At 45.7% G+C, this 18,598-nt stretch overlaps 1 protein-coding gene and 1 long non-coding RNA gene across 3 annotated transcripts; one reads left to right on the top strand and one right to left on the bottom strand.

The window, feature by feature from the left end:
- Positions 1 to 756: 756 nt before the first annotated feature.
- Positions 757 to 13,590, bottom strand: LOC133514192 (uncharacterized). Of its 2 annotated transcripts, none has more exons than XR_009798739.1 (3): positions 12,405 to 13,590; positions 7,610 to 7,788; positions 757 to 875 (listed from the first exon to the last, which is right to left on the bottom strand). It is a non-coding gene; the product is annotated as an uncharacterized LOC133514192 (long non-coding RNA). The 2 variants fall into 2 exon arrangements; XR_009798738.1 differs by lacking the exon at positions 757 to 875 and adding an exon at positions 4,397 to 5,023.
- Positions 5,830 to 18,481, top strand: mylk5 (myosin, light chain kinase 5). The gene is made up of 17 exons (XM_061845655.1): positions 5,830 to 6,142; positions 7,621 to 7,764; positions 8,192 to 8,344; positions 8,449 to 8,598; positions 9,334 to 9,369; positions 9,706 to 9,833; positions 10,664 to 10,817; positions 10,883 to 11,169; positions 11,905 to 12,008; positions 13,599 to 13,802; positions 13,964 to 14,181; positions 14,328 to 14,451; positions 15,143 to 15,295; positions 15,355 to 15,484; positions 16,636 to 16,723; positions 16,794 to 16,934; positions 17,884 to 18,481. The coding sequence occupies exons 1-17, from the start codon at positions 6,037 to 6,039 to the stop codon at positions 18,093 to 18,095; spliced, it is 2,532 nt and encodes an 843-aa protein (XP_061701639.1). The 5' UTR covers positions 5,830 to 6,036; the 3' UTR covers positions 18,096 to 18,481.
- Positions 18,482 to 18,598: the final 117 nt, after the last annotated feature.

Below are 18,598 nucleotides of genomic sequence, written 5' to 3'. Positions count from 1 at the left end.
AAGAGGGGAAAGAACGGCTTCGGGCAAGGTGTGCAACTGTGTGTGTGTGTGAACATTACGTCTGCGCGACCTCACTCCGCGCGTTCGCCCGCGCCGCGCTCGGCGACCTCGCGCTCGACCAAGATGAATGAGCGAGCGGTTAAGCGCGGGGCTCTTCAGCTCTGCAGGATCTCTGTAATTTCCCGTAATGGCTTCCATGTGGGCCCGCGAAGGTCCAGGCGCTGGCAAAACGTGCGGAGCGGGCGGACGCTCGGTATTAAGCGGAAGAGGGGATTGTGCCCCACCCGACACAACGTGACATTTTTGGTTTTGTTTTTGCTTTCTTTTCATCACAATTTGAGTTTCAGCTCTTCCCTCATCACCGCTTGATTTGTTTGGCGGTTTTGACGCCAGATGACTTTCCTGACACGACCCTCTCGTCACACCGTGCCGTTTAATACAATCGGGCATCTGGCATAAAACTGTGCCAAACAAATATGGGTTCGTCTAAGATGACACGCTGCGGCGACCTCTTAACGGGACAAGCCGAAAGGAAAAGAAGAGAAGAAGAAGACTTCATCAACGGGGTGTAAAACCCAATCACGAGTTAGCGTCCTCCCTCAATTAGACACCCCCCCTTTTCCCCGCATGACAAAACCAAATGGGTCGCAGTTATCTTCAGATGCTAACCAAAACAGCAGCGCCAAAGCGCATACATCATTTTTTGAAACATCGTAAACATTTTCCACAAAAGAGGTAATCAAACGTGTGCGCCAAAGTCCGACTCGAGGTAGAATTTGCGACATCTTACTCGATTTGACGGCCTTGCTTTTGCCCGCCAAGCTTCTCCGAGCACGTACGAGCGCCTTTCACCACCCATCGCGTTGTGCTCCTTCCTACAAAGTTGGAAAAATAATTGGTCAAATTTGTGAGCGTTAAGTTTCATAGGAACTAATGATGCATTCATAATTAAATGGTTAAAAAAAGGGTGTCCCAATACTTTAGTGTAGCGAGGTTGAAAACTGTAAAAGGAACGGTTCTTTTCTCTCAAAATGCAAAAGTAGGAATAGCAGTTGAAGCCAATTTAAAACACATTGGCAGCGTGACGAAATGATTGCTAAATAAGAGTCTCTTTGGAAAAGTGCTGCTTCAAGTTGTGTGCAACTCTTTTTTGACCGTGTGTTTACTCTGATGTCCTTAGGCTCACGGTTGTGATTGGGAACAGCGCCATCTGCTGTTGTTACGCATTTACTGCAACAATAAACGAGTTTCGACCGTGTTGCAAAGAAATTATTGTGTATACAAAGAGAAGAAACTCGTACTACTTCAGATAAAAGCCTTATTTCTGACAATGTAGTCACAAGATTATAAGAATATTGTCAATAATCATCATTCAGACTCCAAAATCCTGTTTCCTTGGAGAGAAAAAAAAAATCCTAATCACAAGAATAAAGATTCTTTGATAAAAATGTGATAGTAAATACAGGTAAACTGAGACTAGAGTCACGTGATTTAAGACGTGTTGATGGGAATAAAATCTTTTTCATCAGCAGCATTCATAATTTTTGACAAATAAAAGTTGCCATTATTTCAGTTGATCTCTATAAATGAAATGAAATTATCATATGAATTCAGTCAAATGTGTTTAAAAGTTTTTTTTTTCTTTCTTTCCGGGTTTGGTTGAACATTCTTTTCACAAATTAGTCCCCCACAAAAAAAAAAAAAAAATGTTTCAGCCACTTTAATGGCAGCCGGAGGCCTCCCTTCGCCGAAATTAGGTTTCTGAGCGTCTGGGACGCGCAGACGTGAGGTCAAAGGTCAACAGTTTCACGACCCTTCGCAAGCTTCGTCACGCCGCTGCTGAAAGTTGAGTGCGGCCACGACGGGGACACATGAAGTCGTCCCCTGCGTTAACAGACGGCCCAAAACGTAAATATTTTTATGCACTGGGAAGGTTGCCACGTCCTGAAATAAAAGATTAAAAAAAAAGATTGTGGTGCACGTGAATAAACACTAGAGGGCAGTGCGGCCCAATTGCACACCTTCTGGTCTTCACTTTTTGAGGGCCTCAACATGCCTGAGGGATTCTGGCAAAAAATTATGTATTTTAGGGGTCCTGATTTGTATCAGTATCCTGATGTCGCTCGGTACAGTGGTGCCTTTCCGCCCGTCGGAAAGTTAGAAAAAAAAAATCAGATCTAGATGAAATATGGAGGATATGTCCCTCGTAGCGGGACGTGTGCCCAGAAGAGAACAGGAAGCTGGCTATTTTGGTTCGAAAGTCATTTGTCACTCGGGAGCGCCCACCAAAATGTGGAAACAAATAAATACGTGAGCCCCCAACACCAGTTCCGCCGATCAGCACAAAATTGGCCGCGCACGTGGTATATATCATATCATATCATAGCCCACCAGGAAAAGTCTCAAGGATTCATGCTGCTAATTCCACAAACCTCCACGAAATTTGCTGGGCGTGTCTTTCATAAAAAGATGCCGAGATAAGTCTCAAGGACCGTTGCACAAAAGTGAACAGTAAGTTAGCTACGTTGGCTTGAAGCAACCGTTTCTCATCCAGTAGCGCTCGGGTGAATAGCCGTTACGCTAATCCCCACAAATGCGGGTTGAAAGGTCGATCACAACATCACACAATGAAGAGTCTTACAGAGCCGTGGCCAGAATCGAACAGGAAGTCGGCTATAACGGTTGGAAGCTACAATTTTCTGGCAATTTCCAAGCCTCGTAACTTCTTCGTACTACTGCAAACTCCCACTCGGGAAGTCATTCAAATAAGCCCCAATTTCGGTCATCGGGGCGAAATGGCAAAGCTTTGTCGCCCAAGCGGGCGTCATTTTGAGGATTCCTCGCGAGAGGGGGAGGAGTGAGGCCCCGTTGGCGGTAAAGCGCGCAAAAAGGCAGAGAAGAGTCCGCTTTTTCGTGGGCATGAAACGATGGACCGCTTGATAACCGAGCTAACCACATTGTTTCTGGACTTTGTCGGCAACCGCTTCCTCAAAGAAAAGTGCAGATAAGAAAAACGATAGTCATCTTGTTCCTCGCACGCGATGACTTGCTGCGTTCCCTCATTTGAAACTGGGTCTTATTCGAAGCAGTTCCCCCGCGTGTGAGCTTCCCGCAAGAGAATTCGGTCCTCCGTTTGTGGCCGCTTTGGTGTTGACACGGCAGCAGCTGAGGTGGGAAGATTGCACATCGCAGCCATTGTTTCGCCAGAGACCGCCCGCATGCATTCCATCAGCCCCCCCCCCACCCTCCCTACCCCCCAAACCCCACTTGCCGGAGGCGGGGGGTGGGGGGACATGCTCCCGGATTCTATTGTGTGTGTGGTCAGAGGTGACGGCTCTCCACCATGGGAACGAACCTCCTCACATCACCGTCAGCTGAAACTTTGAAGCAATTTTCTGCTCAAGGAAAACAGTGCAAATTCAAATATAAATATCTGCCGTCATGTTATTAACCGCGGGAAAGTGTCGTGCAAATAAACGTCGCTTACAGACTAACCACTGTTTATGTTAACAACCGAGATACTGTCTTCTTGTCTCGTAAGAAAGCTTTGATGTTAAAAATATAAAGTCATACTTTTTAATAGAAAAAAATGGGAATTTAATGAGAATATCACACTTTTTTTTCTAGATTAAAAAGGCATAATAGCAGTAGGATAAAGTTGTATTTTTTCCAGGAAATAATTGCATTTTTGGGCAACAAAATATTTTTTAGATTTGTATTTTTCCAACAAAACATCAATTTTTTTCATTGAAAAAACAATACCGCGAGATAAATTGCTATAATATAATATTGTATAGGTGGCACGGTGGGCTCAGCTGGTAAAGCGTTGGCCTCACAGTGCTGAGGACCCAGGTTCGATCCCGCCCCTGCGTGTGTGGAGTTTACATGTTCTCCCCTTGGCTGCGTGGATTTTCTCCAGGCACTCCGGTTTCCTCCAACATCCCAAAAACATGCAACATTAATTGGACACTCTAAATTGCCCCTAGGTGTGATTGAGTGGGTCTGTTTGTCTCTAGGTGCCCTGCGATTGGCTGGCAAGCAGTTCAGGGTGTACTGGGATAGGCTCCAGCACTCCCCCGCGACCCTCGTGAGGATAAGCGGCAAAAGAAAATAGATGGATGGATATTCTACTCTAGTAAGAAAGCTTTAATGTCACAAAAATAAATACTTTTTTTTAAAGAAAAAAAAAGTGATTTGAATTTGATGAGAATATCACACCTTTTTTTCAGATTAAAAAGTCATAATAGCAGCAGGATAAAGTTGTATTTTTTTCCCAAGAAAAAATGGCCTTTTTGGGCAACAAAACATTTTCTGGATTTTCACTTTTTATTTTGTGGGAACAAATTCATATTTTCCAACAAAACATATTTTTTTACTGAAAGATAAATTGCTACAATATGACTAGAATCATTTTATTTTCAAGATGCTTTTTTTATTTTAACAAATATCAATTTTAGATTTAAAAGTCATTTTTTTCTTCTATAATTTCTTTGACAAAAGGTCATTATCATAATCCACCATTTTACCTCATACAATTAAAATGTAAATCTCTGAATATTTTGAGTGAATTGCAAAAACACTCAATGAAAAAAAAAAAATTAAAAATAAAAATTCACAGAGCTATTTTGTTGGAGCTCGCTTCCCAATCTACATCATACCGCAATTTGAATTCAGTTTTGAATTCCTCACCGCCGATAAAATTGCCAAACACGGCGAATCGGAAAGAGTTGGCATTGAATCTCCCCCTGAAATGTTTTTGTTGTATTTTGTGTTGCGCGAGCGTGCGCAGCTTTTGTCGAGCGCGCGTTTTACCGTCAGCTGTGAGTCACAACTCATTCAAAGCGTGCCCACCGCAGTCAGCAGCATTTTGCGCGTGGTCCTCCCGAATAAGGCCCGACGGCGATCTCCAATGCAACGCCGACCGGGCGAAATGACGGCGGCGACGTTTATGGCATTGTAAGGCAAGTCTGTAGCTGTCAAATACTTTTGCCGTCACGCCACCGCTGAAGAGAAATTACCTCGCCTGAAAATGACATCACAATCCAGTCAAAAAGAGGCAACATCCTGCAGCACACATACATTTTGTATCTTTGATATCAAGCATTGTTATTATTATTCATTCTTCTGCTTTTGCAACGACCAAAAAGAAAATGTCACAAAAGCAGAGTTTGAACCAACTCTCATCATCGTGCTTTTCTTCTTTGCAAATTGATTCGGTTTTGAACCCCCAGTGCGTTGACCCTTCAGGGAAATTTGACTTTAAACACAGATTTGAGATCCTGTTCTGCCCCCCCCCCACCCCCCCCAAAAAAAAAAAATACCATTATGAAGACGGCCTTTGTGTGTATAATGACAGCTTTTTGGTCAATGTTTGATTTGGGGAATCGGAGCTCCTCGCAGTTTTTGTGAGCTCACTGATGTGGAATTTGAGCAGGAAGGCAGTGAGATGGGGGGGGGGGGGGGGTCAGATTCTCTAAATGCCCCCTGAAGGGCAGATGTTCTCCACGGGGAGGGGGGCATGGGGTTGGAATCTTCTGCAGCAAGCGTAGGACGTCGTCACAAATCGGGACGTCACATCTCGCTGTCGGATTTACGAGCCAGTCCCAGCGTTTACGGTCCCCCGCAGGTGGGCCGTGACCCCCCCCCCCCCCTCCCCTTCAACGGGTCAACGACGCGCTCCGGCGTTCGATAAGTGAGCGACGGCAAACGGGGAAACAAACAGCGAGCACAATGAGACCTTTGGCTGGCCGGCTCTAGATAAGTCTCCACCTCTTGTTTATATGCCGAAAGGGCTTTGGAGCGCAGATAAGGTCCTCGCGGCAGGCAGGTTGGCGGTAGCTGCAGGGCGGGTGCGGGCGTGAGGGTGGAGTCAGGCCGGATCCACGAGGGAGGGTGCGAGGGGGCGCCCCGAGCCGGCCTTGTGTTGTCGCGCGTCGGCTGAGAGAAGACAGGAAGTCTGCTCGCAGGGGGGCTGGAGGGGGGGATGAGCGTCGAAATTCAAGCAGACCACAAGAGGACGACGACGACGACGACATCATGAGCGTGGACGCGGGGGGCCAGCGGCGTTACGTGTCCACCTTCAAGATGCGCATGGAGCCTGGGAACGGACCCCGGAGCGCCGACAGACCGAGCGCAGATGCGGGTGAGTGCGGCGCACGCGCTGGTTCGTCACCTCGATGACGTCACGTGTTTGAGGCAGCGGCGAAATGAACGCAAAAGTCCGCAAAGTGGCTTGTAGGCCTTTGTCGAGAAAGATGAAACTAAAATGATTGATTCATTTCATTGATCCGTCGTAGACAATGATCCATAATCGGGTAGGTCAGTTATTGGAAGATTTTACACTTGAACAAGTCAGTTTCCAAAACATATTCCTGTACCTGTTCAAGAGAATTCAATGGACTTATGAGCACAAGATGATTCTGTTTTTTTTTTTTTTTTTTTTTTAATTTCTTACTATTATATAGATATTTATGATACGGTTCAATGATCCAATCCGTGTAAAGTCAAGACAGGCCAAATTAATCGAATCCAGATTTAAACCGTATAGAAAACGAAAGCAATTTGCCTGCTGAAGACCAGTCCGCGGACGCTTTCGCTACATTGCGGGCGGCAAATTTTGCCGTCTTCCTGTTATTTTATTTTTAATACGGGTGAGATGTTGAGACACGCCAAGTTAAACGAATCCTGATTTACGAACTATAGAAAATGCATTTCATATTTCAGACAGAGCAGTGATCCAACAGATCAAATATTGTTCACGGCAATGAGCGGAACGGTCAATTTACAGACTTAAACCCTATCGAGCGGTGATTCTTAATGTATTTTACGAATGCCGCCAATGGCACGCGGACTCCCTCAAGTGGTACACGACAGAATCATTCCATTACTGCATATCACCTGTGGACAATAGCACTTTTTTTTAAACTTTAAGTACATGAGATTTTTTTTTTAATACAGTTCAGATGTATTTAACAAATACCGGACAGTCACTCAGCATTACAGAAACCACATGGCACTGTTATTCTTACAATGAATACAATCATTTTTTGTCTTTTTTGCTGTTGAACCACCCCTTCCGGATTCCCGCCGTGCGTGTCCTCGACACGGCTGCGCGACTTCTCTAGAAGCGTTCTTAGCGATGTTATGATTGCTCAAAGCAGCAACAAGTTGAGTCAAAGCGCTTGCTGCTACTTAGGAAGTGCGAGAGGGGAGAAAAACGCCCACAAACCTGTCGCTAGCATGCTGAAAAGGTCAACCATAACACAAATGTTGTGCATGACATCACTTGTTGTTGGCAGCGTTTCGGCAATTCTTTCAGCTACGTGGCTGGCGGTTGGTGTGTAAATGGTTTATAAATGGTTAATAATTAGCTTCTTTTAAAAGGCTGGCAATAAATAGGGAGCCCACACAACATTGAGTGCGGTTTTGTTGTCCGGCATCTTTCTATATATTGCAGGTGAATTTTAATTTTTCAAAAGATTTGTTGAAATTCTAAACAGTGAGCCGAGGTTTGTGGTTTTATCTGAGTTTTAAGACAATACAGCAGCAGGTCACAATTTAGAATAATCTGCAGGTTTATACGGTAAAGTGGCAGATTTTACGACCTCACCTCTTGTGCAGGAGTCCTCCCCTCGCACCGGCCTGCCGACCCGCCCGCCTTTGTGCGGCCGCTGCGGGACTGCTGCGTGGACGAAGGCGACGACATCACCCTGAGCGGCGTCCTCTCGGGGAGTCGACCCATCAAAGTCACGTGGTTGCACAACGGTGAGGATGGACACGAAGCACCGCCTGTCAAAATTCAAAGAAACGGAACACAGAATTGAAAATAGAATCCTGTGAAAGTTTTATACGAAACAATTCATTTGAGCTTTTCAAAGGGCTGAGAAAGAGTCATTGAGGAAGGGGCCAGATCGTGTAATGATCCGTAATCCACGGAAAGCCACATTTTGTTGTCATTTTAGCAAAGCGCACAACATCCACAGGAATGGGCAAACAACATGCTACGGGAGAACTCGTGTTAGGGTGCCAAAGGAGATTTCCGGGGGGGAGGGGGGGAATCACAAGTCAGGAAGTTTAAGGGGGGGGCAAGGACTGAAGAGCGTACCGGTGGCTAATTGGATTTCTCACTTTATCTTTATCTAGAAATTGGATTATGCGATGACTAACATCTTCGCTGGTCCCCCACTGGCAGGTGAGGTGGCCCGTTTTGGCATCCCCGCCCTGGACGGCGCCGACGTGAGCTTGGTCGTGCGCGAGTGCCTGCCCGAGGATGCCGGCGCATACACCTGCATGGCGGAAAACGCGGCGGGGAAGACTTCCTGTTGCGCTGCCGTCTTCGTCAGAGGTCGGGAACCGATACGAGAGCGGCCCGGAACGAACACGGTCGCTGGCGAGTCCAGTACTTGTTTTCTCAACAATATTAAGTCTTGTCATTTTCTGATCCTCCAGACTTTGAAACTATTTGCAGCGTGCAGGATCGAGCTTCTGCAAACAAGTGCATTGTGGGTAACGCGAGGCCACCTCAGGAAGATCAGGAAGGGTCCAACGGCACCTCGCGTACCGGCTCCGATCGGCAGAGTCTGGTCTCTTATCCACGAGGTTAAGATGTTTGTTTGTTTTAAAAAAAAAAAAACAAAAAACTAAAAAAAACATGCCTGAGTAAATCGGGAAGTCTGCCATTTTGGTTTGAAGTTGCCATTTTGGCTCTGCCGGGCCCTCCTGAATTGCTTGCCGATCCAGGCCCCAAAGCCATTTCGACTGAATTACATCCAATTTGGTCGGCGCTTCGATCGCGGTGTACCCACAAAGAAATCTCAAGACTGGGACTTTGCCATTTTTCATTTGTGCACTTGTGAATTGTTTCAAAAATTCATCCCTTGAAGGCAGTTTCAGCATGAATTTTGGAAGGCACATCTAGCATGAGTCCAGCCAAAAAAGAATCTCGAGGACTCGTGCCCGAAAGACACAAAACGTTTCCAATTTAATTTAAAGTTGGCATCTTTTGTCAGGAAAGCCCTCTGGATTTTGAAGCAAAATTCATCTTTTGAGGCGAGTTTTCCGTTGTAGCAACCTGAAAATCGGCGATTTTATGCTCATTTTGAGCAACTCCAGCGGGGGTTGTTCAAATAGACACTTGAGGAAATGTCTTGGGGGGGGGAAGAAAAACAGGAAAAAGCATCATCTCCGCCGCTTGTGCGGCTGTCACACAACTCAAAGATGTCAGGAAATTATTCCAAAGATTACAAGTGCCATGTAGGGAAGTACATGCTAGAAAATCCCGCCTTCAACCTCTCGCCGCCGTTTCAACAAAAACTTTCTGTCTTTCCCTTGCAGAGGTCATTCCGAAGAAGAGAGCCAACTCAGGGACGGGTAAGAAACTTTGTTTTCTAGTCGTTACTTGTTCTGGTTCCTTCTGTGCTTCACGAGGAATTTTATTGGAGGGTGCGTACCGTAATAAAAGCGTGTAAAAGTACCGAGACACGTGGCCCTTGGCAGGAAGTGAAAATGGAAGAAAAAAAAATGATGTTAACTGCATTATAGATGATTGTCCAAAATGTCTGTATATGTATTGATGTCATCCATACACGATTAAGAAGTTTTCATTTTTGTTTATCCGCCATGCAACAGTGCCGCCGCGGTTTTCTACACGCTCACCCCAAACACGGGCGCGCCGCCTGACGCGTTGGGTTTTTGTGCTCGCGGCAGGTCCGGCGTTGCGCTTGGAGAACCCGCCGCAGCTGGTGGAGGTGACGGCGGGCCGAACGGCGCGCGTCACCTGCCGCTTCGCCGGCAGCCCGCCCGTGGTGGCCTGCTGGATGCGGAACAAAGCGCAGGTGCTGCGGCGACGTAAAACCACGTCAAATGTTACGCGACACAACGCGGTCAAATTGAATCAAGTCCGCTAGTAATGGGAAAATACTACTTAAAAAAGTTATAAAAATGATTTAGTTTAAAAGTGACTATTACTGTAATTGTTTTATGAGTTTATATAATTACTTTTATCCATATATTTATATATCATATATACTTTTATTCATATATTTAATGATGTCACATAATGATGTCGCAGTACACCCGCCTTGCCTTTGGTGTGGGGCAGCGTGGGATCGATTCCCTCTCAGTGATGGTGTCGATATCGCCCCTGCGACTGACGGGCGACCGGTTCAGGGTGCAGTCTGCCTTTCGCCCGAAGCTAGCTGGGATAGGCGCCGGCTGTCCCGCAACCCTTGTAAGGATAAGCGGCTCGGATAATGACATGACATATATTCAATTTGTTTTGTTTTATATTGCTTGACACTTTTCATTGAGTTTTTAGCATTTAAATATAGGAATATGTTTTTGCTTTAGGTGCAAACAAAGTTAGATACAAAATTATCCATCCATTCATTTTCTGAACCGCTTATCCTCACAAGGGTCACGGGGAGTGCTGGAGCCTATCCCAGCTATCTTCGGGCAAGAGCGGGGTACAACCTGAACTGGTTGCCAGCCCATTGCAGTAGATATAAAATTAAAAAGTAGAATGTTATATAAGTCTCATTTTAAATCAAATAAAAACGATTTTTTCTACCCAAAAAAAATCTCAATTGAGAAATAAACTGGTGAAGGACTTGGCTATGCCCATTCCAGGTGCGCAATGTACAGATTTTGCTTGCTTTTCTCGCAGATTGCGGACGGTCCTGACGTGTGGATAGAAAACTCGAACGAGAGCACCACTTTGGTCCTGGCCTCGGCCGGAACTCAGCACACGGGCCGCTACACTGTGGTGGTCAAGGACCGCAAGAGTTCCGCTCAGCACACGCTCACCCTCTCCGTCATAGGTATGAACACAAAATACAGACGCGCCACAAAGTGCAGCATTGAGACTTGACGTCCTGCCCACCAGACAGGCCACAACCCCCCGCCTCCTGCCCCCTGGTCTCACCGGTGTCCCCCGGGAGCCTGGTCCTCTCCTGGTCGGGGCCCTGCTACGACGGGGGCAGCGCCGTGCTGGGCTACGCGGTGGAGGTCCGCCCCGAGGGCCGGGAGTGGCGCGAGCTCGCGGCCCGGTGTGCGAGCACGTCCTACAGGGTGTGCGGCGGCCTGCGGCCCCGGGAGGAGTACCGCTTCCGGGTCAGGGCCTACAACGCAGTGGGGGTCAGTGAGCCCGGACCAGCATCGCCCGGGGTCACCGTAGACCACATGGGTGAGCCCTTTGATATGATTTCATAACTGTCTGTGTGTGTCTACCCTATATTTATGCTTTAAGAGCATCATTTATAGCCTCGCTGCGACAATCCTTAAAAAGAGGAGAAAATGAAAAAATTGCGTGGAATTAAAAGATGACAATATTATATTTATGACATACTGGGTGGTTATTTAGGACATCCTATTTATATACGGTGCCTCCATCCCTCAAAATGAATGAAATTAACCCATTCGTGCGCAGCGTCCCATTTTTGGGACATCTTCACATTTTCACGCATTCTATCCTTCTGTATATCAAAATATTTAAGCCCTTTAATCTGATTCTGGTTTTTGGGACGATCTACTAAGAAAACCCAAGTACCCTCTCGCGGGCAGCGTCCCATTTTCGGGACGAGATTATAAATGAGTAAAGTTATCATATAATTTAACCATAACCAAAAAAAGAAGTGTTATTTCCTTCATTCTGGCCTATTATGATACTTTGATCTCAATAAGGCAAAAAAATATTCACCCTGGGTTAAGTTACATTTTTTTTTCAGCATGAATCAGTGAAGAAAAAAAAAAATATCATAATACTGAACAACAAAAATTCAATGTCCACTGTGAGAAGACTTTGTTGTGCGACTTGTCCGCCAGATTCCAAACCAGCACATGAAGAAGAAGGACGGGAAGAGGAGGAGGAGGAGGAGGAGAGGAGGAGGAGGAGGAGAGGAGGAGGAGGAGGAGGAGGAGGAGGAGGAGGAGGGGGTCCTGGAGGCCTTCGTCGCTATCGACTCTGTGCACAAAGTCACGGACCACTACGACGTGCAGGAGAAGCTCGGCATGTGAGTGAGTGAGTGAGTGAGTGAGTGAGTGAGTGAGTGAGTGAGTGAGTGAGTGAGTGAGTGAGTGAGTGAGTGAGTGAGTGAGTGAGTGAGTGAGGAGTGAGTGAGTGAGTGAGTGAGTGAGTGAGCGAGCGAGTGAGCGAGTGAGTGAGCGAGCGTGTTCGTGTGTATGAGGAGGTCGGGGCCATTGCAAGTGAGGCCAGATTAAGATGTGAGCGTGTTCAGGCACGGATCTACTCTTTAGCTGCAGTCGACATACAGTATGAGGACAAAAGTAGTGAGACACCACAACAACAATTATTAGTCGTGGGGGATAAGGAACGAGAACTGCCCCCATTAGCGAAAATTCACAAATAATTGATCTTTGTGCATCTTCCTTTCTACCGATATACTCACTCTCTCGCTTCTGGACATGTACAAACCATCGAAGTCTCCAAAACATCCAACTTTGTTCTGTCCCACTAATGAGCTCATTTCTAATCCCATCCAACCTGCTCAGTCCGAGCGAGAACTTCAACGTCTTCATTTCTGCCACCAGCAATTCTGCTTCCTGTTATTGATATTCGCACCAAATCTGGTTTGTAACTACCATGAGATGCCACGAGGTGGTGGCAAAACACTGAGCGCAGAGACTGGTGTTCTGTTTGGTTATTTACTGTGGTGACTCCGCAGACAGCAACAATCATGACTGCGTGTTACATAAAAAACGACAAGGGAGTCCTCGGGTTAAGACAGTCCCAACCAAAGACCTTTGGACTTTACAACACCCGTCCCCCGACCTCCATTTTGTCTGGCTAATGCTTGTCCGTATTTGTGCGCTGGGAGTCTTTCCGTATCTGTATCTTTGCATTTTTCGCCCTCCTTTTTAGACATTATCGCCCCAAAGAAGAAATCTGTGTCTTTTAGCAACGCTTCTGCAGCCAAAAGAAAATCCATTACCATGGAAACGAAGGTCAAGATCATAAAAAGATTGGAGAAAGGAGAGACAGCAACACCGCCAAGGCTTCAATCGGTCGACCGTGGTGACAATTATTAAAGACAAAGCCCGTATCATAGCGCTTGTGAAGGGTTCAGTTCCTATGTCGGATACAAAGATCACAAAACAAGGTTCTAGATGGAGAGGACTGAGGATCGGGTTCCTTCGCAATAGCTAAGCACAGCCTCCCCTTCTTCTTCTCCATCCACCTTTTCCGCAGTAATGCTAAGTACATCCTCTTGTTTATTTCAATGTATTTGCTTTTTATACAAAGTATTTTGATGTAAATTCTGACTTTGATGGTGGAATCCGACTGAAGTCGAAATTCGAGTTCAGTCGCTACTCTCGGAACGGATCTCAGTCGTAGACCGAGGACCGCCTGTAATCTTTGGTAAATTGTTCAGCACAAATGGTCTTCACATGAGGGTCATCAATGGTACTGCTAGCTTAAATAACACGCTAGCACATGGGCAATACAATATATGCGCTAGGACTTTACACAAAGCATGCGCGCTCTCTGGTGGGGCACTTCCATCCGTGCCCCTAACGCAGAGTTGTCGCCTACTTCACGTACTCTACACGTGTCCCGACGCTTTTGTCCACCGCTCTCTCAGGGGCAAGTTCGGCCTGGTGTTCAAGCTGAAGCACAGGACGAGCGGCCGGGTGTGCGCCGGAAAGTTCTACAAAGGTCGGCGCACCAAGGAGAGGGAGGCGGCTCGCAAGGAGATCGAGCTGATGAACAAGCTCCACCACCCCAAGCTGGTCCGCTGCCTGGCTGCCTACGACCACAAGCCAGACATGGTCATGGTCATGGAGTTGTGAGTCCTTTTGGACTGGTTTTACACACAACAATGAGCGTGTCAACAGGTCCAACCGCATGATCCAATTCACTTCACATTAGCTTGAAATATTTAAATGTAAATACTGTGTATTTTTTTTTCAACGGGTGCTCAATGAATGGTCTACAAAACATTTACAGCATTGCAGGCGGGGAACTCTTCGAACGGATCGCGGACGACAGTTTCGAGCACACGGAACCGGCCAGCGTGCGTTACATGCGGCAAATCCTGCAGGGCGTCTCCTTCATGCATCGGCAGCGCATCGTGCACCTGGACCTAAAACCCGAGAATATCGTGTGCGTCGACACCACCGGCACGGCCGTCAAGATCATCGACTTTGGACTGGCCACCCAGCTCGGTACGTGCTCACGTGGCGTCACAAGGTCTTAAAGTAGGCAGATCCAAAAGATCCATGTTTGTCTAATAATAGAAAGACCCAACTATGAATGTACAAACAATTCAAAAGGTACGTTTTGCAAGGTGTCGTTTTTTAACGTTTGACAGACGGCAAGACTGATCTGCGGGTGATGCAGGGGACCGCGGAGTTTGTGGCCCCCGAGGTGATCAACTACGAGCCGGTGTGCTTGGCCACGGACATGTGGAGCATCGGCGTCATCTGCTACATACTGTGAGTCGCCAAAAGTTGCCCGTGAAAGGGCCGTTTGTGGAGAGGAGTGATAGCGAACAACCTTTGGACGCATCCGAAATGTATCGCATTCCTTTACCGTGTTGAAAACCGTATGAGCATTCGAATTTCCTTTTTTTTTCTCATTACTTTTTCAAATGTTTTTTCTTTTCAATTTGGTTTTTTTTCTTTTCTTTGTTCTTTCCACTTTTTAAAAATTATTTTCTAGTTCTTCTTTATTCTTCCTGTTTTTTCCCCCTCTCGATATAAATTTTTCCATTTTGTTTCTTGTTTTTTCTCACCTTTCAGCAATTTCCTTCCTATTTTTTTTATAATTCCTCATTTTTTCCCCTCATTTTCTAATTCTTTTCAGATTATTTTTACCCTCGTTCCTTTTATTTGTTTTCTTTTTCCCTTTTAATTCATATTTCTTTATTCATTTTTCTCTCTATTTTGTCTTTTTAAAATTATTCATTGTTCCCTTTCAATTGTTTTTTTTTTTCATTCCCTTCAAAATAATTCCTCTTCTTCTTTTTGTTTTTTTTTCCTCCCTAATTTTGCACTGTGGCGTTAACTTTCATCAGAGCTGTCTTGACTTGCTCTCGCCACCAAGTGGACACACATAGTTTCATAAGCTGTCTTTCGACATGCGTCCATCTGCGTCTCCCTGCGCTTTACGTCCGTGCGCTTGCAGACTCAGCGGCGAGTCGCCCTTCCAGGGAAGCAGCGACGCCGACACGCTGGCGTTGGTGACGGCGGCCCACTGGGAGTTTGACGAGGAGAGCTTCGAGGCCATCACGGACCAGGCCAAGCATTTCATCAGCTCTCTGCTCGAGAAAGACCCCAGGTGAGCGCCGGACGCTTCGGACGGTACGCGGGCGTATCTAATATTGGTCTGTTTCCTAGGCGACGCATGTCCTGCGAAGAGGCCCTGGCTCACGCGTGGATGGCAGCGTTCGACTTGGCGGCTCCCGCCTCTGCCAAACGTCTTCCCAAAGAGAAGATGAAGCGCTACCTCGCCAGCCAGAAATGGAAGGTAAATGTTAAAGTGCACTAGCGGCTGTCGCCACCCCCTCCTCCTTCCTCTAACCCAACCACCTGTCTAGGAATTGTAAAACATTTTTCTAACTTGGGATTTTACGCTACATCAAATTATTAAACATGCAGTTCTGTAACTTGAGCCCGTTGTACTTTGCAATACGCACATTGGACTTGAGCTTCTTTTATTTGTGAAACGATCCCACAGTTTGGACATTTTGTGGAGAATTTTCTTTTTCCATTGTTCCTTTTTATGTTTATTCTTTACCCCTTTTCAACTCATCTTTGGTCCTTTGTGTTTTGTGGGGAGTTTATCACGTAACGTAACACTACTGTCACATAACAAAAACAAGAACAGAAACAGCCAGATAAAATATTTTACCGTCATTTCCGGCCTACAGAGCGCACCTGATTATAAGCCTCACCCAGTACATTTGGAAAGGAAACACCAATTGGTACATACAGAAGCCGCACCTGTGCAAAAGCCGCAAGTGCCCACATCGAAACTCAAGATATTTACAAAGAGAGACGGTACACAGAAAGAGTTTTGATACCTTAGCTTAGCTTAACATAGCAACGACATGGTAGCATAAACTGGGCTGGTAAAAAAAATTAAAAAAGCCGCGGCAGCTACACATTAGCAACGCAGTAGGACAGCACTAGCAGGTCTGGTTAAAAAAAAAAAAAGAAAACATACCTAAATCACTGAGACGTGGCAGTAACACAGCAGCCATACTCTAGTGTAGTGCTAATGCTAGCGTGGTGCTAACGGGACCAGTTAAAAAAAAAAACATACTGGTAAAAATCACTGAGACACGGCAGTAACACAGCAGCAACAGGCTAGCGCACCGCTAACAGAAAAAAAAATACCGGTAAAAGTCACTTCCTCGCACATATATTCCACTTGCGTCACTCTTACCTTTTCCACTGGAGTGCGCCCTTGCGACCGTTGGGAAAAAAAAATGGACAAATTAGTCGCGTCCCTGCATAAGCCACAGGGTTGAAAGTGTGTGAAAACAAGTTGCAGCGTATAGGCCAGCAATTACTGAACTTGGTTGTTTCATTTTTCACTTTACCGACGTGCAGGCACGCTGAGTATTTGTTATAATCCATTCAAAAGTCAATTTTTAGAATGTGTCGTCCTCACAGAAAGCAGGCAAGGCCATGTTGGCGCTGAAGAGAATGGCCTTACTGAAAAAAGGGGACAGCACTTCACGTCCCAGCAGCCCCGCAGAAGGTGACGCGTCATTACTTGTATTTTCTTATCTGCTCTTTCACATCCTTGCTTCTTTCCTTCCCGGGCTCAGAGTGCCCTCTGACCCCAGAGACGGAAGACGCCTTGCTCGCGTTGGAGCGCAAGATGCGGGGACCCCCGTGCTTCACCAAGACCCTGCAGGACCAGACGGTCTCCGCCGGGGACAGCGCCCACCTCGACTGTCACCTCACGGGTATGCAAAAGTCGGGGTACGCCAAGAGGATGTGACCTGTTTTTGTTGGTTTTTTTTTTTACATCTTTTTTTCTGAAAGTTGATGTGTGAGGGTCTCAAAGATTGTAAATTGTGTTTGTTAAAATTTTGTTGATTGTATTTATAAAAAAAAAAAAAAAAAAGCCCCTTCATTGGAATTGTTGGGAAAACAGGAATTTAGGACGTCAGGACCAATGGACCTTTCCGACGGCGATCTTAAACTCCGCCCCCTTCGCAATGTCCCACAAGCTTCCAAAATGGCGATTGAACAGAACATGTTTGAAATCAAATTATCGCATATTCCAGATATTTTTTTGCCAAACGCGTCAGACTTGTCCTCGAGACTTCTACAGAGGTCTCAACTATTTTACACAATGATACGTACATGGAATTAAGATTTTGGACGGAGAAGGACACAGTGTCGGAATTACAGCGAAACGTCGGCGATCGATGCAAAAAATGGTTGACGCCTCACAAACTTCATATTGTAATCCTACTGGATAAAATAGTGGAAATGTACAGCGCATATAAAGCAGGGTGAGTACTTTTACTTTTGTCATCATTTAGTTGTATGTGCGGTATTCCACAAGCCTTAATCCATCGTAGAAACTTTGTCAACTGTGTTACAGACTTTGTAAAATGAATCAACCGGATAGCTTTCATCATTATTGCACGTCCCCCAAGCGCATCTGAGGACCATTTCCTTCGTAACATGAACTTTTCCAAGCGCACGCTACTGACAACCAGCATTGCTTGTGGGACAATGCGGCGAGAGGGGCGTGTCAAGCCAGGGGTTAAGACAATGCGACTATCTGATTGGCTATTATCATACGAGTGACTGACAGGTCGGAAAGGTCCATTTCTCTTTGACTGTAACAAAAATGTGAAAATTGGGTGAATTAAAAAAATAAGTTGGGATTGTCGAATTTAGGCTATCCCGACCCGGATGTGCTGTGGCTGCGGGGGGAGGAGCCCGTGGAGGAGTCGGCCGCCGTCCGCATCGAGTACGAAGAAGATGGCCGCTGCACGCTGATCGTCGCTAAAGCGGGCCCGAGCGACGCCGGCATTTACACCTGCAAAGCCAAAAACGACCACGGGGAGGCGTCCTGCTCGGCGTCGCTTGTTGTCCGACATTCAGACTAAAACTTTTACGGCAATCCACGTCCTACGTGTGATGCAGAGTAAATATTTAAAAAATTAAAAATAAAAAAAAAAAAAACACGGCACACTTAATCATCTTACAAAAATTTCATAGGATTTTGTACAAAAAAAGTGATTAGTAATTAGTTTAAAAATATATTTTGGTTGTTATTTGAAGCTTGATATTTATACCAATGTAAACTGATTATGGCGTACTGGCAAGAATTTAATACAAAGATGTGATGTAAATTAGTGGGGTAGGGGGGGGGAATATTACTTTAGAGAAAAGCTAAGTTTTAGTAATATTATAACCTACTTTTGAAACTTGTTTTCGCATGTTTGTTTTTAAGATTTTGAAATGATTACTTCAATTTTGTTTTAAAATTAATGTAACCATGGATTATTTTCTAAAACTAAGTGGAGTAATCCTTGGAGAAAATGACATTTGGTTTTAGTTTTGATCATGTAACTTTGCAAGAAAGTATTATTTTGTACCAATAAATAAC

Source organism: Syngnathoides biaculeatus, chromosome 16 (assembly GCF_019802595.1).
Source record: "Syngnathoides biaculeatus isolate LvHL_M chromosome 16, ASM1980259v1, whole genome shotgun sequence".
In the NCBI taxonomy this organism is placed as follows: Eukaryota; Metazoa; Chordata; class Actinopteri; order Syngnathiformes; family Syngnathidae; genus Syngnathoides; species Syngnathoides biaculeatus.
The sequence above is the reverse complement of the archived record's forward strand: the minus strand, read 5'-3'. Positions and strand labels throughout refer to the sequence as shown.